Below are 21,885 nucleotides of genomic sequence, written 5' to 3' on the forward strand. Positions count from 1 at the left end.
GTGTCAAATTATGTTGTCACATGAAAATCTGCACTTAATGTATAAGATTTGGGTCTTACAGTAGCTCGTTCTCCAAAATACATGTGGACAATTTATGTTAGGTTGGTCCCAAATAAGACCCTCTTTATTTGGTATTGCCCTATACTGTATGAAAGTTAGCAGGACAATCGCATGTCTGCATCTTTGTGAAAGGAAAGTGATGGTGAAACTTCCAACCCTGAGGACCGTGTACAAAAGATATATATATTTAACTTAATAAAGGTATAAAGTAATGTCATAGTAATTACTTATTGATTAAATTATTAATTTGAAGATTCCTTATACTTCAAAGGCAGGGAATTTTACCGATATCGCTACCACTGCTGTAATGTATGTTCGATTGCATCATCTTTCTGTGAAGGCGTACCTGGAGCGAATTCCGGTTTCACGTCAGGACATTGTAGGCAGTAGATGGCAGTATATACGAGGTAGTATAAGAACAATACGCTGCTGCTTTAGAAACCAAATTTTTTAGACACACTATGTTTACATGGATATAAGTGACATTGTATAAGTTCCAAATGTGGTGCACAGAATAAAAATTTTGTTGAATAGATCCAGTAAGAAAGTACATTTTCCTTGGTGTAGAAATGCCATATTTGGCAAATTTCCCTACAATTCATAAATTTGTTTACTAAACCAGTCACAAGTGAAGTCACAAGTGACTTATCAAGTGATTTAGATTAAAGGTAAAGACCAGTTTCGGAAATGCCCCCCTCTCAAAAAATTAAATGAAAGCTCTCATTACCAATCATGTGAAAGAGTATATTTTGAATACATGATGATAAAAATTTTGCCAGGAAACCGCCTACTAATTGATATATTTGGTAAATTAGTTTATCTATTTGTACCTGATAGATATAACGCACATGTGCGTAGTCCAATATACATCTTTCTGTGTACAGTGCTTGTAACTTTACAAAGACTGGGCCAAATTTCTTATCATTTTGATGATTCCAAAACCTTGCAGTACACACCAATACTTATATGCTAGATGACCAACCTTTTCTGATCGATTCCACAACGTTTCTGTCACAATGCAATCGCATGACCATAACTGGTCTTTATCTTTAAACCTACCAAAACAAAGATAGGCAAAGAGGATGGATGATGTTTCATGTGTTCTGAGGGTCTCGTTGACTGGCAGAAAAATATTCAACATTTCAAATAATATGTGCCTTTGGTCTGATTGATAAAGTGATTCATGAGTGGGGTAGTATCGAGGTGAAAGGCAATAACTGTGTTTGTATTTTGTTTTCATTGTTTAACAAGCATTGTATATAAATATGTATTTATTCTTATAAAAAGCTATTTTATTTCTCTATATAGCCTGTAAATGCTGTATTTATAAACCTTGATACGTGTGCACCTTGATGCATGAGATTGAATGTAACTTTTGTAACATAATCTAATCATGAATCACCATTTAGAATGCAATTTAGATGTATAAATGTAAATAAATTCTTCATCTTGACTAGCTTATTGAATGTAAGTATAGAAAGGTTTGTTTTGACTTAAAGTACCGGTACTGTAGAATTGGATCAAGCGGAACAATAATGGAAAGGTTTTTGACATAATATTCTATCGTGATCCATAGGAGTGATGCAAAGTAGCAGACCCGTTTATCATTTTCTGTATGATGGTGAATAGTATAAGGTGAAACGGTTGCCATCATTCCTGAGGAAGAAACAATTACACAGTAGGCCTGTCTCCATCAGCTCGAGGTTGCCGAATAACCTGTTATTTGAACTATCCCGATCGCAAATTAACCAGTTGATTTGCGTCTTCATCAGCCCGCAGTTGCAATTAACGGGATGTTTGGTCGAGTAAATATCCAGAAAAATCTTGGTTTCCAAAATAGCCCACTACTTTCCAAAATATCCTGCTATTTGTGAAATAGCGAGCTAATTTGCGCCCGTCCGAGATAGTTTGTGATGAGCATATTGGTCTGGTGAAGACTCAATTTCGAGCTTCAGGATAATATCCCGAGTCTGAAAATAGCGGGTTATGTGGCAAACTCAAGCTGATGAACACAGGCCTAGTATGTACATATACATATATCAAAGCACCCCTTTCTGCAAGTGAGTTGTCTCTGATTGGCTATATATATAAAGTGAACTTCGGTGGCATTACAAGTATATTGTAACTGATCATGTATTCTTTTTGTTTTATACTATCTTGTGAGATGCTTATACATGTTTTTATATTTAAAGAGAGATGTTGCAAAAATAAAACTTGCATTTGATACTAAACATTTTAACTTATTACATGTTGTCTTTTAGTGCAATCATCAGTGTGTGATTTGTTTCGGATGTGGATTGTGCTCTAGTTGTGGGGTACCGAATGTTGGATATTTGGAAGACCAAATATTGCAGCGTGTTGAGATGCTCTTGAATTTATGGAAATGAATGAACACAATACAACTAGATCATGTGTACACTACTACTGCATGTAAGTCTTGGCTTACAACCTTGAATGTTCCGAGTCCCACGATCGTATCCTAAATTTTTACTGCATTTTGATTGATGGTAAAAGTGACTTGTAAATAGGCTACCAGTAATTGACACACTTGCATGACATTTTGGGAAGGGGGAGGTGGGGGGGGGGGGCACATAACACATGATGTTTTTAAATCCCTTCTTTGCTCTGAACTAAACAAGTTTTATTAAGATAAACAATTTTCTGTTATTTTTTGTTTTTTGGCTTGTTAACCCTAAGAAGATAAAAAGAAGAATAATGATAAAGTAACCGTACAAATTTACTTGTAGGCCAGTGCCCCAAAACACAGGTTTGAAATCAATCAAGATCATTGTTACATGCACGTAATGATTAAAAGGTTGACCACCGGCCAATCAGAATTGTTATAAATTTAAAAATTGATCGCAAATCTTTGTGTAATGGGGCCCAGGTAAAGAAAATGCTTACCTCTTTTCTGTCATAACTCCATTTTGCTGATACTCTCAAAACCTCAACATGGCCTTTCTCAATTAATTAACAAAGATTTGGTAGCCCAACTAAAGGGTGCAGCTTTTCCTACTCAAATTTTCCCAACTGCTCATTTCAATGATAGCAAAGCATCCATGACACCCCTATTACAATAGGCTGTGCTTTATTGGAAAATTTTAAGATACAGGATCAAATTCTCTTTAGGCCTGACTTCATCCGCTTGAGTTTGCCAAATAACCCGCTATTTTAACCATCCCGATCCAAAATTAGCCAGTTAAATTGCGTCTTCATCAGCCCGCAGCTGCAATTATTTGGTTGAGAAAATATCCCAAGAAATCTTGGTCTCGTTTCCAAAATATCCCCCCTATTTGGCAAACCTCGAGCTGATGAAGCCAGCCTTATGTAGTTGTTCAATTTCAAACAGCCTGCTAGAAAAATGGAACAGTTTATTTTTTAAGTACTTAACTGCATTTGTCAAATAAACAAACAGAAACAAAACAAATGACATTCATATCTCATATATCTAAAATATATATTTTTTTAATTAAGTGTTCAGATTTTAATCTGAGAATATATTGCTTGATTATGTACATATACATACATGTCAATCACCTTGATATCTTTAAGACAATCTTTTTTTTACATACTCTGTTTCACAAATGTATACATTGTATGCATGTATGCATACTGGAATGGATTTTGAATGCACTACAGATTTTGCCTACATTGATTGAGATTACCCTACTGACTTGAGAGTAGTCAAAGTGGTGGTAATTAGTTGCACCCCTCAATTATTGTTATTTTGGGGATTACCATTATCATTATTGGTGATATGGGACCAGCATTACTTTGCTCTATATTTCCATTCTATCAATATAATAAAAATTATTTGTCCATGATAATTTCTTTATTAAATATCATTAATTACTTAGAATAAACAGGTCTTCATCCAAGTACTGCATTTTAATCAAAACATGAACTAAACACTAACTAAAAATTAACAATTACTTAAATCAACCTTACATAAAAAACAAAGCTGTTAATTACAAATACAACTTCCAATTTGATAGTGAAACTAATGCTGAAAAAAAAAGGGAAAGAAACACACTATTTTTCATAGATTTCCATTTTCTGTGATCATGATCCGTGAAAGTAAGTATTTGTACATGAATCGTTGATCTGAAGAAAAATAATGACCCAACGTTTCAACCTGAGAAAATGATATCCAGAGTGATAGATCAAAATCATTTTATATTTATAAAGAATACAAGATGAGAATGGCATCTTTTTCTTTTCAATAGTGCTACTGGGTTTGGTATGGCTAATGGATCCAGGATACCTTGACCGAAAAAAAACATTGTTCTGACACATACATGAAACAATTGAATTTCTAACTTCAACCCTAGAACCTGCACTGCACCTAACCTTTAACCTTACCCTAAACCAAATCGCAACCCTAACCCTCTTAACCACATATCTTTGACAAAAATAAATTCAGATTGAGCAAATGTCGCCAGAATGTGTGTTGGCTCACCCCCCAAAAAAATTGCTGACAATTTATATTTTTTTAATGGGCGAAGGGGGAGGGGCACATGAATCCTCATTTGTATACCTTTGGATTCGGGTTTTTTGGGGGGTTGAGGGATACATGTATCCTGTGCCCCCAACCCCTCCAAGATCTGCAGCTGACTATTCCTCACATAGCAGACAAAAGCAATGTGATATTCACTCCCCTATTGAATATGCCATTTAAAACCATAACAAATTCATGAATACTTTTATTTGAATAAAAATGACTACATCCAGCACACTTAATATGAATTCTTATTAAAAGTAACAGTATGTACTTCATATGCAATCAAATGTCCAATTAAAAAAAGTACTCTTTCCATAAAAAAGAACATTTGAATTCATGTTTTGAGACATTTTAAGGTCCCCATTGGGCTATGCATGATCGCGCCTCAGTACTCCTAGGACAGCTAATTAAAATGCTTTAATCCTCCTATCGACACTTGATATAATATTATAAAGTTCATGGAGGGATTTGTTATTTTAAAAAAAACATTGCAACTGAATACATGGAACTTTCAATCCATCAATCAATAAAATCACAAATAATATAATAATATTATAAAGTTTATTGTGTGACCTTTTAATTAAAAAAAAAACCCATTGCGAATGAATACATGGGACTTTGAATCCAAATTTCTGATAACACAAGCCGGTTGTGATCCACAACAGCAAGTATGCCGATTGTCACGGAGTAGAGAATTTATAACCTTTTGGAAAATATATGCACCTGATCCCACCTGCAACAGTAGGTCCATGGAGGGTTGCACCACACTTGCTCCTGCGACGACTACTCCGCGTAAGAAAACTGAATTCTGTACTTCAGCCCTGGACCCAACACTCAACCTAACCCTCATCCGTGCCCTAACCCAAAACTCCAATTTTTCTAACCCTAAATTCTGACGAAATAAAACTTGCAGCTGCTGTCCCTGCAGCAGATGTGGCCTGGGACCGTTTCACAAAGCCTTTTTTCAATGACAAATGACTAAAATCAGTGACAAATCTGCTGATAACCAATCAGAAGCAAGGATTTCAGTAGCTTATAACAAAAACTGTCATTTGTCACTGATGACAAGTTTTGTGAAACGCCCCCCTGGACACCCTATAGAGAGATGGACTAGAGAGGTTTCTCCACAGTGTGTATATAGTAGGCAGGGTGGGCCACCTCGCTAGGTTTCTTGAAGTCGGCGAGAAGGTCGTGCCCGCACTTGGCGCCAAAGGCTTCCTTCAGGAGCTCTGTGAATGCGTTCAGCCGGTGAGGGTAGTAAGACAGACGGAACCTGCAGGCAAGGTAAAAAATCTGAAATATTTATCAGGGTTCATGCTGGCATTGCACATACCCCATGACCGTATGAACAGTTGCAACAACGTAAATTAAACATTAAACAATCATGTCCTTTCATGTTCTGTGTTTCACTATTTTTTGGGTAAAGATAACAAAAATCATTTAACCCCCCCCCCCCCAAAAAAAAAAAAAAAATTACTTAGATTTTGAGTATGTTGTTTCTGATGTCAAACACTACCGGAAAGCGTTGAACAGCCTTTTGTAGCTATAATTCTTTTCTGAGGGTCTTGATAATAAGGATTAATGGTAAATGGCACTGACATGTCAAACCTATGACCTCCCGGTAAATACAAGACCATGTCTTTACCACAGAAACAAATTTCATGTTGCCAATTTAAAGGATAATAAAAACAATGCTTCCATACTGATTCCCCATTGCTCACTTCATGATAGGTTGGACGGGCTCAAACTCTAGTTTCTTCTTCGGCATGTTGATCCCCTTCTTGATGATATCCTCTTTGGCAACGTTGATGTCGATGAAGTAATCCAGCGTGACCATGGACGGTCGGCCATTGATGTACAAGGTGGAAGTCTGGATGTCCTTAATGCAGTTACCCTATGATAAGATGCAAAGAGTTTGAAGAGAGACAATGCAAATGAATCATTTGCTGAGCGCAAGAAGGATGTGAAATTACATGCCCTTAGATGCAGTGGCCCTCGGATAAGACAGGGAGTAAGAAATTGTTCTCAATTGAAATTGGGATTGAAAAATGAATTGTCTGCAGAGGGACTGCAAAGAATGTATACCGGTAGGTGGAAAACATATCAAATGCTTCTCTGCATGAGCCCTATTTAGTCTTAAAAAGGGTCTTCTAATACCCACATTGCCAGTGCATTATGGAATGCATTTTGTAAAGCACAGATTTTCAGCTGAGGGACCTATATTCACTTGAAAGAATGTTTAAGTGGAAAGAATTTATATGTGGACAAAATATATTAAATGCTTCCCTAAGCCCTATTTAGTCATCAAAAAAGTCTTCTAATACCCACATTGCCGGTGCATTATGGAATACATTTTGTCAAGCACATTCAAACTCTGCTAATATACAACATGCTTAGAATGCTAGATCATCACTTCACCGTACAAACATTACCGTAAATCTCCATGTATAAGGCACACTTTTTTGCCGCCGAAAAAATTTGTAAGTCGGGGGTGCGCCTTATACACAGGTACAGAAATTTTTTTTTTTTTAGTTTTTTTTAAGTTTTTTTTTTAGTTTTGATTTATGGCGCTATGCCTGGCAATGTCTCCCAGCTCAGTAATCAGTGTGTTGACTCACCATTCGGAAACTACAACAACACTCAAATTTGTCTGTCATCTTGGTTTGAAAGTAATCTTTCTAATAGATCTCAATATGTAGTTTATAGTAATAATTCCTCAATTTTTTTTTCTATTCATATCATGCATAACTATTGATGTTTGGCATAGAACACAGTGCTTTTGCTAGGTGATGTGATGAGGCTGGTGTGGGACACTTGGTATCATGAAGCCTTAGAGTCTGGACCTGTTTTTAATTTACATTAATGATCTTACACATTCTTCTACAACGACATTGTTACTATTATTTGTGAAAAGTTCACAACTTCAACTGCACCTCGATGTAAAATGAAGGTCCTCCCCCGCGTGGGTTTTTCGGCATTTAAAAAAAATAAATCTTTATTTAAAAAAAAAAAATATTTGTTTTGCCCCCAAAATAGGGGTGCGCCTTATATACAGAGATTTACGGTATTTGTTTTAAATGTTGTACATTGGGGCCATCAAGGAAACCTGTTACCTTCGTGCAAGAAAGTCTACAACACATGTGGCCATAAAAGCCTCTAATACTCACATGATAATAGATATTTTGAACAGGAGCACGGCCTGTGTCTAAGATTGAATCGTAATTCCTATGGTCGATGACCATTATGCCACCGGGTCGAAGGAGGTCTGCAAAGTTCTTGAGGGCCAAGCGCTGGTTGGAGAGGTTCCCCTCAAAGTCTGGCAGGTTGGCAAAGGAGTTACCCAGGCAGATGACTGCATCGAATTTGCCTTCTTGCGATGGGAGATCATCGGGAAGTGTCAACCAATTGGCAACCTCGATTTCTGTTGGATCAGAACAAAAAAATAATGAAGCACTATGGCTCTATTCAATGTATCAATTACATCCCTTTTTTGGGGTGAAACAAGCACTTACATGTAAGTATCTCTTTGGCACCCTCTCTTTATCTTCCTTCATCTGTCTCTTATTCCCTTACACTGTTTCCTCTATAATTCCTCTTCTCTTTCTGTTTCTCCCCCTCTGTATATTTTCTTCTCAAATATTCATTCTTTTGCTCTTTTAGCCCCGTCTTTTGATTCTCGTCTTACGGAAATTCTTACAGAAAGGAGGCATAGGGCAACTAATATATCGTCTCTTGAAAGTCGGATCAATTCCATGTTTAAGTATTCTGAATCAGAGGTGAAGCCCTTCCGACTCTCAAATCTCAATACAGGAATAAGATACAACATTAAACAAAAAAATTGTATGAATCATGCAATATTAATGCCCATTTTTTTGCCTCTTGGTAGGCAATATACATCGTACATAATATGAACAACAACAACAATAACAGCAACTAACTACAGGAAAAGAAAAATACAAATCACCTTTATTTTATTTCATCAACTACCGGTAGTCATGTTATAGAGATGTCTTTATCACTGTGACTGAAAGGGTAGTTCTAAGTAAATATGACATCAGCAAAATTTGCCTACTAGTGTGCATGCATAGTTGGAAAACTCATCAAACATCCCAAATCATATTACTTAGTCATCAGTCATGTTAAAAAATGCAAGTCATGGTTGGTCTCAACCACAATATTAGTACACAACAGAATCGTGAAGACAGGGCTATACCTTCAGATCGAATCAGATGGCTAAAGCCAACAAGAGACCGACAGCCCAGGAGACCAGTGAGGTGTTTCACAAAGACTAAGATCAAATTTAAGTTGGACTTAACTATGGCAGACCGTTCATGGCTCATCCACTGTTTGCTCTCCCCATTTACTGGCATTGGTCTCTCAAGGGATCGACGTACAAATCATGGTCACAAATCTACAGAATTTACATTTTTTGATAATTCATTATTAAAGGAAATAATATTATCTAAAGATCATAATGGTAAGAGCAAACAGTGCCAGTGGCATGAATGACCTGCCATAGTAAAGTCCAACCTAAAGTCAATCTTAGTTTTTGTGAGACAATCCCAGCAATGTCAGTTTTGTGGGCCTCCTGAGAACTTTTCAAGAGTTCACTTAGTCGGAATACTCACTAGACAGACAAGGTCAGTCTCATGGGCCTCCTAATAACTTTTCTGACAGTTCATTAGACCAACGACCTATAAGACTGACATTTTTAATATTTCGCCTTATGTATTTCATTGCTTTGTTGGCCTTGTGGATCTTTTGGAACTCTCTTTTATGTATCTTAGTACAAATTTCTTAGTTTTGTCTGTGGAAGTTGTGGGCTGTCAGTCTACTGGGTGTTTCACAACTTTAATAGTGGTGGTTATAAGAATTCCATTCCAAACCAAAGAAAAATTCCACAAAAAAATTGCTGATCTGACAATTTCCTCTGAGCTTTTATTTCTTCAAGCATATAAGGTTTTCTTTTGTCAAAGATAAAGTTAAAAACCTTGTAAGTCAGATTATTTTTGGAGCTTTTCGTAACTAAAGAATATAAGGTGGACTGGCTGAAATTAGGGCCTTTGTTGAATACTTTTAGATGTAAGCTTTAATATGTCACATGCTTATTGGCCCTTCTAATGATGTTTTGGTAATTTCGACCACTTTTTGGCCCAAACCGACCATCATGGTCACTTTTGGTTAGGGGTAATTTTTCCAATTGATATTATCAGCAACGAAGATTTGATGTGCCTATTCTATGTAAAGATGCTAGAAAAGGTGGTCAAATTGAGTCTCATAAAAAACAATTGGCAATTAAATGACCATTTCTATTGATTTTTGTCCGAAATCAGGGCAAATTTTCAGTCAGAATCAATTGATGGGAAGGTTTTGACATCCAATACAGGTTGGACCACAATGGTCGTTTCAATCGGAGGCTGGTCGTTTCAATCGGAGGCTGGCACTTTGCGGCGCTGCACTGCCGGTTGAAAAGGCTGAACAATTGGCCCAGCGCGACTTGCTAGTGGAAGTCAAATTAATTGTGAATCCACCGTACATGTACTGAACGAGATAAACATAATTTACAGAAAACCTAGTAGAAATACAATTTCTACGTTGCAAATTAATGAACGTTTGCAATTGAAAACAAAAAAGAAACCGGTCATGAGGCTGAATAGGTCAATGACTGTCCTTCAAATCAAAACAAGTTGTTTGCAGAATGATTACTACAGTCATATGTCTAGACAATAGGTAAACACATCGGCAGAACCCACCATCAACAGCAGGGAAAAAATACACGGGGGGCTCGGGCAAATTTATAGCCCCCGAAATGCCCAAAAGAGCCCCTGAAAGTCATAAAAAAGCCCCCAAAAATTTGCATAGACTTCAATGCAAAAAAAAATTGAAGAGTGTTACTCTCATATGCAAGCAAGCTTGAAAAGTAGCCCACGAAAAAAGAAAAAAAAAAGCTCTACTCCCCATATATTGAATCGATAGTACTAGCAGTTTGATATCTGGGTTTTTTTCCTGGCAAATTGATCAGTATTATTCATAGTTTGCAGGCACAAATCCTTGTCAGTTGGTGAGCATAACAGTGTCTGCACTGTGAGACTAGCATACTGCATATATACGGTAGGCTTTGAACTGCAGCTGCCCTGGACAGAGCCAGAGACTGACAGTTTAGAGCTATAGGCTCTGCTCATCGCTTTAGAAATTACAGTATAGTGTCAAATCAAAGTCTATGCCTCCAGTCTACATCATTCTCAAGGCTGATCACATCCCAACCAGTTTAAACGTAGTACAAACTTTTGGTAATATTTCAACAGGATTGGATTATGAAATTAAAAATTTGCACTACCATTGTGAAACCTAGTATTAGAATATAAGCAACTTTGAAATAATTAGGCTCTAAAACGCTAAGAATTTAGAGAAATTAAAGTATCATATTTATCAGTGCTCCCGATAAATTTCAAATAGTGCCTACGGCCGTACAACTAGCTGCGACCATGAAAATCTTGGAATATGCAGTTCTGATATTTAATTTTAATTAATTTCCAAATGGGAATGGAAAATTTATCAATTTTAGTCAAGAAACATTGTTTTGAAGCTAAAGCAATATCAATCTTGAAGAGTTTATTATTCACAATTTGATCACTTTAGACTCAATTTCAACCGCGACAACGATCATTGAATATTGTAGGATCGCATATGCTTCCAATATGTCTATTTGAACCAAATTCATGACCCTATACCAAAACTTGTATAGTACCTTTAATACCTCAATCTGTAATTTGTTTTAATCTATTTTACTTGAAAGGGCAACCCTTGGCCTATATGAACAATCCTAAAAACAAATACACCAGTTAAGAGTGACCATGTTTTGGCACACACTCTTCTGAACTATTTGACTGTGCAAAAACATATGGCGCAAACCCCTCCCTATAACAGAGCTGCCAACCTTGGGCGACCAAAAAAGGAACCATGATGGCAAAAAAAAAAGGAATTTCAAGCCAAAAAAAGGACTTCATTAAAATGAAACTTACAACAACGTGCGACACACTGCAGAAATGTCCATTCCTCATGCTGTTTTTTCATACAAGCAGGTATTTTTTTGTGGTTATTTGGTATTATTCTTATTGGCATTTCATTCTTTTTGAGAATATTTTTCTCTTCAAGTATGTTTTAAACTTAGTTTTCTTTTGAATTTGTGATCAAATCAACATTTTAGGGCAGTTGTTTAACGTGCATTATGTACACACACAAACAAAAATTAAAAACATATTTTTATAAAGAAAAAACTGCTACCATAATATGGAGAAAAATACAGAGTAATTCCGGCAAAAATGGAAGGGTTGGCAGCTCTGCTATAACGTATTTCACACACACACCCATCTTGACTACCAGTATTACTTGTATCTCTTCCAAGAACAGATAATTAGTATAAAAATATTTTGTTTGCCTTAAAAGAAAACTGATTGAATGCTGGGAGCACTAAAATCGTTAGCATAATGTAGCTGGAGCAGGGGTAATATTGAAACGCCCTGAGCCAAAATATATCCAATCAAAATAAATATTCATTATAATTGCGAAGGACACAGCATTCTAATTTCTACTCCTCTCAAGATGCTGTTTGGCAAGAAATGTAATTTCATTAATTTCTCATCCATCACTTGAGGGGTACAGCTACATGTATGTCATTAAATTGAAGAAAAACAGAATTTAATACAGTCGTGCCTTAGGGTAATTAATTAGTTCTTGTTAAAATGCTTTGATCTTCAAACAAAATCAGAGTGTCTAAATTAATAAATAATAATAATAATAATGATGGGTTCTTGTATAGTGCTCATGTCAGTCAGATTTGACCCTCCTGGCGCTTGATCCCGATCATTACGCTGGCTTTAGCAAGGCTGCCAAACGGTGCTCTAGTATTTCAAGGAATAAATTCCTACCAGGTACCCATTTACTACACCTGGGAATTATAGTGATAAAACAAATATAGAAAGAGAAGAAATTCTATATTTCTCTTCATTTGATGTTTGTCTTTAATAGTGAGAAGGATCGATGAACAAAAAGTTGCGCTCAACTGAATCATTTTATGCACCGGATAAAGGAGAGTTAAGTCACTACCGTTGTTTCTGTACATTGATCTGTTATCTTCTCATTTGGACGTTACTTCACTAACAGAATGGGGATACATCTCTTCTTATATCTACTATTCTTGTTAGGAAGAACAAGTAATTCACAATGTTTAAATCTCTGTGACTGTGAGCAGAAGGGTTATGTGATCAATGTGGCGTGCACAGGGCATGATCTTGATGATATTCCACAGGACCTGCCATGCAACGTTGGTATACTTGACTTGCGTCAAAACTTCATTGCCACACTGAAAAGAGAGTCATTCTCGTGCCAAAGCCAACTGAGTGAGCTTCTTCTGTCCAATAACCATCTACGGTACATCGAGAAGAAAGTCTTCGATGATGCAACGCAACTGGTGTACATAGAACTTGACTCAAACTTCCTTCAGAGCATACCATACCTTGGTACATTACCTACCATTCGACATATATCTATCATCCGGAATTCTTTGGCAGAGTGGCATCATCACACACTTCGTAACACGTCAGGCACACGTCTTGCATCGATTGAACTGGCATTCAACAAACTATACAATCTACCCAAAATTTCATTTAGAGTGCATGCACTGGATTTAAAAGGAAATGCTATTAGCGACCTTTCCACAACCATGTTTACATATCCAAAAGCTATATCAAGTCTGTACATTTCGTACAATAATGTTGAATACCTGGACAAACTGCAAACAATGAAAAATCTGAGGATCCTCTCCCTTGAATTCAACCAAATTAGAAGCATCAGTGACACTGTGTTCACTCACCTTCCTTTCCTGGAAACCATCAACCTGATGGGAAATAATATTGTGGATGCCTTTCCCTTCCGCAATATGCTACATATCAAGTTCATCATGTTGGAAGACAACCACATACAATTTGTAGGTAGACCAGCATTTACTAACATTCCAAAAATAGATAGCATCGTATTAAAGGGCAATAGAATAATTCAATTCACATGCGATTCTTTCTTCAGTACACCATTCAGCCTTGTCCTTTCCTATAACAACATTGTAACCATGAACATATTTCATGGAATGAATCATTCCAATTTAAGAGTTCTTAATGTTGATTGGAACGATCTGCAAAGCATTTCCACCCTGTACTTTCCTGCACTATATTCACTTTATGCTTCAAACAATAATATTACAAATGTAGAATTTGGCATTCATGGTCATCAAAATCTAGCATACATTAACTTGAATTGGAACCAAATTATGAACATTAAGAATTTTGGAAACTTGCCAAACCTACAATGGCTGTTCCTCCATAACAACTCCTTAACCAGGTGGGATGATAAAAACCTGATACGCTCATCTCGACTCTATTTTCTCTGCCTAAGCAACAATAGATTGTCTGTACTCTCAAACTTCACAGCTCTGCCGAGACTAGAATTTCTAGATTTGTCTGGCAACATACTTCACACAATAGAAAATTCAACCTTTAACTTCTTACCAAGGCTTGCCACTTTAAACCTTACCCACAATGAAATCTCTAGCCTTAGTTTTCTTAGTTCCATGACTTCACTTACCGAGCTTTATATACGTCGCAACAAAATCTGGGCAATCAACCCCCAAGTCTTCTCAAATTTAATCAATCTCAGGACTTTGCAGTTAGCATTTAATTTCATACATGTAGTAGAGATCAATACCCAAGGCTTGCACTCTCTTCAATATCTTGACATCAGTCATAATCTGTTAACCCATTTGAACGTTGACCATCTCTTTGATCAAAGAACACTTGTTCATATTAATATGGAGGACAACAGAATCACGGAGGTTATTTCCACTACAGCTCTACACATAAGCATTAACAATAATGCCATTGGATCTTCAAATTCAAGTTTACTATCAGGGAGCAATATTTTGGCATGTAACAACAACCTTAAAGAATTCAAACAGGTCAGGATTTCGCCCAATTTGGTGACACTTTCCCTGAACAAGAATCAGATTGTTTCCATACCAAATTATACCTTCAGAGTAGCATCCTCACTCATGTTTCTTGAATTGGATGATAACCACATAGTTCATATATCTCATTTAGCCTTTCTTGGACTCCAGTCTTGCTTGAGGCTGAGTCTAGAAAGAAATCGTCTGGCGCACCTTCCTTCTGGGGCGTTTTCATATATCCAGAAGCTAGAATATCTTCGATTAGGAGGAAATCCTTTGACACAAATTTCAAATCGACCGTTTTCAGCAATACAGGGTCCATGTGGTGTATTTTTTTCTTGCATACCATTTTCAAACATGTCCATGCAGGTATTGCAAGATATTCAAATGGTAGCATATATTGATCTTCATGAAAATTTGGCTGTTCAAGCACTCTTTATGAGCAACATGAGTATAGTTTCCCTTTTGGAATTCCCAAATCTACGACTACTCAATCTCTCCTCAAACAAGCTTGGGAATCATTGTCCAACTTTTTCAATGAAAACTGTGGAAAGTGTTGATTTTTCCAACAATACCTTTACTTCAATCCCCAAATATTGTCTGCCACAAAATAGCAAGGCATACAATCTCTACTTGTCTCAAAATGAAATCACAGGGGTCTCTAAAGATTCATTTGACAAACGTCAGCAATTCTGGTTGCTTGATCTAAGGTACAACCATATTGTGGTCTTTGAATTAGGCTCCTTACAACATCAGACGTACTTGACAAATCTATATCTTGAGGGCAACCGACTCACAAAACTTGATCTTGGGTTATTGACCTTCTCTTTGAAGGTCATAGTAATGAACTTACAAAGTAATCCTTGGTCATGTGACTGCGACCTCATCAAAACTGTTCGTAAACTACATCCAAAAAATGAGCCTGTGGTATGTGAAAACCCTTCTGTTTATGCCAACTCTACTGTGGCTGAACTGGCAGCCTTTGACAACTTCACCTGTCGACCACAGCTGTGCTCTCAACCACATCAGACTCTGCTGTCATTTGTTGGTGACACGATGGTCAAGCTACCTTGCCCCATCATCACATCGAACATCATTCACTGGTCAGTAACATTTCAAGGGCAGCAACCATCCTCTATTAGTGATACCCTACCAGACGGGGTCTCCATTCTTCCCCACAATGCTCTTCTTATCACTAACGTTACTAAAGACATGACTGGTCTGTACACCTGTTGGAGCGGCAATGAGGCTGGGCAAACAAAATTCACTGCAAACTTGCTTGTTGTAGAGGAAGTGGTATGGAACAGTGAGGAAGAGAGATCCAACCTACCCGCAACGTTGGCCACAAACTGGAAAGACACACTTCTATGTGGTAACAAATCTGTAGGTAATACTATCGGTAAACCACATAATGTATTGTTTTCATTGATGCTAGCAGCGCAGTTACTTTTTTTATCACAAAGTACAATTTTATTTTTTGACATGGTTTAAAATATCAATAAGTTTAGTTTTTGTTTTCACAGGCTGCCTGCCGTAGTAATTAACAAACAACAAACTCTGTTTCGTTGACGATCAGCCATGCATGAAGTCTTTCGTCTTCTTTGTTGTTAGGGCAGAGAGCCAGTGAAAAAAAAAAAACTAAACTTTGTTTAATAAAATTATGGAAATGCAAGCATTACTTTAAACAAACAGAATTTTGTTTTTCCTGGCTCATTTTTCCTGATTGAGGTGTCATATGAAAGGGCAGAAAATGAACTTTTTGGAAATGTGATTTTCTCTTTGAAATTCAGATACCGTCTGCCAATTTTTTTCGGGGGGGGGGGGGGTACCCTTTCCATTGTGGCTCCGAACAGATAATACATGTATACAGTATATGGATAGGGTTAAGGGTTTATTCATCAAAAGTTGTTGATTTATTTATTCAAGAAAAGTATAATAATTTAGGAAATATATATACGGTAGTGTAAACATAGTTTTAACAAATTCACATGGTCTGAAAAAAGAACCCCCAAAATGAACAAAATCATTTGAGAAAATAGTTTAGTTGTTAACTATATTATAGGTCCATGGAAATTATTGTAAAGAAGTAAAAATTGGGAGCAATGACTTGACGATACAATACTGGTACATGGTCTTTGGCAGTGTGTTGATCAGCTTTATTCTCATACACAATTGCCTCAAAAAAGGCCCTCAATCTGTATTTTATCTCTTTAATTTGGCAGGGCAACCCTTGCCCTATTTCAATCCTAAAAACAAATACTCTGAACTGTTTCTTAGACTGTACAAAAACATGTGGGCAAACCCCTCCCCTCCCAATATTTCACAAATACGCCCACTTTGATTACACTAGTATTTCTTTCAAGAACAATTAGTGTTAAGAAAGCTTTGTGTTCCAGTGTTTCAAAGAGTTTTGTGTGTAGAGAGAAATGTGAATAAAACATTTCAAAACAATCCTGCCCTAATGCAAAAGAAGGGCATTTAAACAAATGGCACATACAGCAGTTGACACTTTACTTGTAGGAAGTACATACACTCATTTTCCAGCAATTTTAGCACATTTTCACAGTGCAAAACATGAACAGGTTGTTCTCAGTGTTGCAATTAGTTCATTTGTATGAAAGCAGAAGACTAAGAAAATATTTCAAATAATCTTGAGGGAAATGACGGGAAGGTGAAACTTGGGGTGCATAAAAACTAAGAAATGAAATCAATCCAAAAGATAGAGCTCTTAGGTTTATCATCATCAGATCTCTTTCTTTTTTTTAATTTCTAAGGGCCTTAAGGCTCAGAAATTGCTGATTCAGCAGACATTGCCTATCTGGACTTCAGACCAACAAACTCTTCAATGTTTGCACGTCCTTTAAATACAAATGTGCTATCTTTCAATCAACAAGCGAATGAGGGTTGTGTCAACATACAATTGGGAATGACCATATACACGTACATGCAGTTGTACGCATTAGGGGAGAAGACAATGGTCGCAATGCTTATTGGTTTGTACATAACAGTAATGAACAACGACTTGTAAAGAATGAAAAAATGCTGAATAAGGAAAAATGTCTTGCCCAGTTGAACTTCATGTTTTTGAACTTTAATTGTACCAGTCACCTGAAGAAAAACAAATTGTGTATACTTAGAATGGCATTCTACCAATAAACGGTTAAAGGGATCCGGTAGCTTTGTCTCAGATTCTGAAACAAAATCTGGATTTAGCTGATGCTGCAATGATAATTTACCTTTAGGAATAGGTCAATCAGGAACCCCATGACTTGTACAAGCCGATCGCCTGTCTGATTATCAAGATATTTATGATTAGAATTACAAATATTGAAAACCGTTTGCCAAACGGTTTTCATATTAAACGGTACAGTCTATTGGGGAAAACGAGTATGGTAAAACCTGTCATTAAGATTTGTACTTTTTTGAGGCACTTCTTGATCATTTTGAAGCGCAATTTTTTTTAAGGGCTTCGATATTACACCATACCACACACACTGATAACACGTAGGGCCGTATATCTCAGATTTAACATTGTTAAACGATCCCTTTAAGGAGTATGAAGTAGGAGTATCAGTAATCATATAATGTATTGTTTCCATTGATGTTTGCAGCACAGTCACTTTTTTATCACAAAGTACAATACAATATATTGACATGGTTGGAATATCAATTACTGTTAGTTTAGTATATATACCCCACCTCAAACAAAGTTCTAGTTATTAATTAAGGAAAACGTAATACCGGTAATGATTTTCAGTATTAAACTATCACAGTACAAACAGCTTGAGGGAGTTATTTAGTACTGGATATGTGTTATATTGCTCATTACTTACATTGTGTGATTATCATTCACTTTATATTTTTCATCAATAGTACATTATGTTATGAAAGTATCATTTTCAGGAGAAAATCAATTGATTTATAATATATATAATATATTTTCCCCGTAACATGAGAGTAATATTAATCGCTTCATTCTTTTAATTAAATGTAATGTTAATTGTTATGGTATAATTGTGTAAAGTGGGGGCATGCTACAAGAGTCCTATCTCGCACCCCGGGGCAACGTGTCTGACACGGCCGGTTGTAGCAACTACTCCGAAGATCAAGATACATTAAGCTTGATCTAAAGAGACACGAACGAACAAAGGAGAAACAATAAACGTGTAGGTTATTTATGAAGCACCTCTTTTACTTACTGTAAAATGCTATATTTGGTTTATATGTACTGTGCAAACCCATCTCCTGGAGTGAATTGTTGCAGACTGTAATATTCTTGATAAACTACTTGTACATGGCATTCTAAAGGAGTTGCTTGTATTGTTTGTATATGTTATCTTCTTTTGAATGTCATTTGTAATCTTCACTTTTTCTTGTAAGTATACATTCAGACATAAATGTATTTTTCCTGGAATCCATCTTGTCAAAAGTCTCTCTTTACAGTATGTGTCACTATTACAAGAGTTATCTAAAGATCTGTTTGGCATGAGAGAGGAGACTGCGAGAAGGGATATATTTAAAGACCCTGTCCATCATATTATGTGGAATACACATACTTACAATGACTTTGCACTAATCAAGAAGGGCTCATCGCCTCAGCTAAATACACATACACTGTAGGTGAGCAGATCAGGGGGGGGGGGGGAATTTCACATAACTTGTCATCCTTGACAAATGACAGTTTTTGTTATAAGCTACAGAAATCCATGCTTCTGATTGGTTATCAGCAGATTTGTCATGGATTTTTGTCATTTGTCATTGAAAAAAATGCTTTGTGAAACAGGCCCCAGGTCCACATGTTATGTCGTCACTGTTACTGCGGCAAATTGGACTCCCTTTGACCCTTAATTTGGAGGGGTATGGAAAATGAGGTTTTGATTTGCCTTTGTGCAATAAAAAAAGGGAAAATATTCTGTATTCCTCTATATTTATATTATACTTTCATTCTGCTTTCCATTGATATAAGGTTGTTATTTCATTGGGGAGGGTCTTTTCAAGTGTTCATGTTTGATGATTTGATCTTTAATTACTGAAGAGTGCTGGTTTCAATTCAGTTCACATTTTTTGCGATAATAAAGTTGAGTACTGTCCACTCTTTTTGGTTGCAGTCTGGCATCACGTCATCCTTTACATAAATAAAATACATCAAGATGATACATACAAATGTAGACACTAACCTGGATCTTCTAGTTTACTGCTAAATGAAAAAAGGAGTCTTTGAGTGGTATACAAGTTACCGGTATATAAGGCATTCATATGATCACCTGGGCCTGTCTTACAATGAGTTGCGATCGATCCAAATCAATTGCAAGTCCTCCAATCAATCGCAAGTTTGCAATCTCCTGTCTCTTATGTACATAGTTGCAATTGATATCAACTCTTTGTAATACAGGGCCCTGGGGTGTTTCACAAAGACTAAGATTGACTCTAAGTAGGACTTAACTATGGCAGGCCATTCATGCCACAGGTTGCTCTGACTATTGGTCTCTCAATTATGATCTTTAGATAATATATTTTTTCCTTCATTAATGAACCATCAAAAAATGGAAGTTCTATTGATTTGTGACCACGATTATTAAATACGTCACTTGATAAACCAATACTAGGAATGGTTAGAGGAACTAGTGGCATGAACGGCCTGCCATAGTTAAGTTCAACTTAAAGTCGATCTTAGTCTTTGTGAAACACTCCCCTGGTTATATATCAACAACTGATAGAGGGCTATCCCTGAAGAGACACTGTACTCACCCCATTTATCAAAAGCATCTTCTTTGCGACGACTCCACCGCTCCTTGAAAGCCTGCATAATCATTTTGTCTGATGCATCAACGCTCACCACCTCAAACCCTTCCTCCAGGAGCATCACAGAATCAATACTGTAAGTTGGGAAGAACAGCAAATGTGTGTATGAATAGCAAATATTCAAGTTTAATAATGGCTTCAGATCATTTCATGAATGTATTACTTTGCATTTCAATAGAGGGAGAATAATCAGACATTCTAGATTTAGATCTACTTTAAATTTGGAAAATTCAGATATAAGAAAAGTGAACAAATAATCCTGAAAAATCTGGGGTGGTATTTTGAACAAGATTTTATCTCTAAAAAGTATTTCATTTTAATGATAAACTAAAAATGGTAAATCTAGATCTCGAGTCTAGACCAATAATTGTTATAACCTCTTTTAGTGCCAAGCAGACAGATTTTTCACTCATTGTATTACCTCCCCTCACACTCGTCAACTGAGCTGTGCCAAATAACGGGCTTAACAAATGAAAGAGACGGAAAATTTGGTCTATGCCAGACATAGTCTCAACTCAGTGGAACAACCATCAATATCAGAGACTAAAGCTTTCGGTCTAGCCTAGCTCATAAGCCTAAAAATGTCTGATAATTGATTATTCAACTGTCCATGCTCCTCGACAGATACACAGAGCCTCTTTCATATACGATATTCAGTTTTAATAAAAAAATTATTGATCAAATACCATCATGAATGTTTGTCCTTTATCATAATATTTTCCAACATAAGTCTTTTGAAGATTTATGAAATACTGCTTGTACACTTCTTCAAATTGCTGTTTAAAATCAACTGTCCGATTACACAACCTGTGCGAACACACAAAATGTCACACGTCACGACATCTGACCTCTAGCCTTTGACCCTTCTATTAGCTTCTGGGTATACTTTCGTCTACAACATTATATTGAATTTGAAGTACAACATAGACCTCTAGACTAGACCTCTAATTTATCTTTAATTTTTATAAAAAAATTAAATTGAAAAAATAAAGGCAAAGCCCACTACCAACAACATGTCAAACTCAAAGGCATGAATTGGAAGGCCGAAGGTATGACAACGTATTAAAACACTGAAATTGTGTTTGGTTTGATGAGGGGAATTTCTGACATTAACATTTTTCAAACTGAGCTCAGCTCACCCAGTCCCACACGCGACATCCAGCACACGCTTGCAATTCTTCTCCCGGAGCAGCTGGGTGATCCAACTTCTGTACACGTCTGTCCTCTCATTTCGGCTGCCGATGTAGTACTCCCATACCTTGGCCGCTTTCCCGTCGGCATACTGGTCAGGAATACCCTCTGAAGCAACTCCCAAAGAACGAGTACGATAAATACTATCCACCATTTTCAGTTCAAGACACAATACGTCGCAATATATGAATAATTTTTAACTTTCTTTCAGTGAATAGCTGGATTTCAAACTGGCATGGTACGTAAATATGCGTCGAAGAAATAGACATCGTCTGTATCGGGCGCGTCGTTACGTACGGACGTACGTACGGAAGGCTGATATATTCCATGCAGCTGA

At 36.7% G+C, this 21,885-nt stretch overlaps 1 protein-coding gene across 1 annotated transcript; it reads right to left on the minus strand.

The window, feature by feature from the left end:
- Nucleotides 1-3,487: 3,487 nt before the first annotated feature.
- On the minus strand, nt 3,488-21,774 carry LOC575025 (glycine N-methyltransferase). Its single transcript, XM_011678730.2, has 5 exons — nt 21,497-21,774; nt 20,304-20,431; nt 7,729-7,982; nt 6,283-6,455; nt 3,488-5,834 (listed from the first exon to the last, which is right to left on the minus strand). The coding sequence occupies exons 1-5, from the start codon at nt 21,700-21,702 to the stop codon at nt 5,672-5,674; spliced, it is 924 nt and encodes a 307-aa protein (XP_011677032.2). The 5' UTR covers nt 21,703-21,774; the 3' UTR covers nt 3,488-5,671.
- Nucleotides 21,775-21,885: the final 111 nt, after the last annotated feature.

The sequence above is a fragment of the Strongylocentrotus purpuratus genome, unplaced genomic scaffold, assembly GCF_000002235.5.
Source record: "Strongylocentrotus purpuratus isolate Spur 01 unplaced genomic scaffold, Spur_5.0 spur5_scaffold_5, whole genome shotgun sequence".
NCBI lineage: Eukaryota > Metazoa > Echinodermata > Echinoidea > Camarodonta > Strongylocentrotidae > Strongylocentrotus > Strongylocentrotus purpuratus.

What these genes read in the sequence shown, in the direction of transcription:
- LOC575025 (XM_011678730.2), bottom strand. Translation starts at nt 21,702, where the DNA reads ATGGTGGATAGTATTTATCGTACTCGTTCTTTGGGAGTTGCTTCAGAG. An exon ending in TTCAAAATATCTATTATCAT is followed by an intron (nt 6,456 to 7,728) that starts GTGAGTATTAGA and finishes ATCTTATCATAG; the next exon opens with GGTAACTGCATTAAGGACAT. An exon ending in CCCGTCCAACCTATCATGAA is followed by an intron (nt 5,835 to 6,282) that starts GTGAGCAATGGG and finishes CCTTGCCTGCAG; the next exon opens with GTTCCGTCTGTCTTACTACC.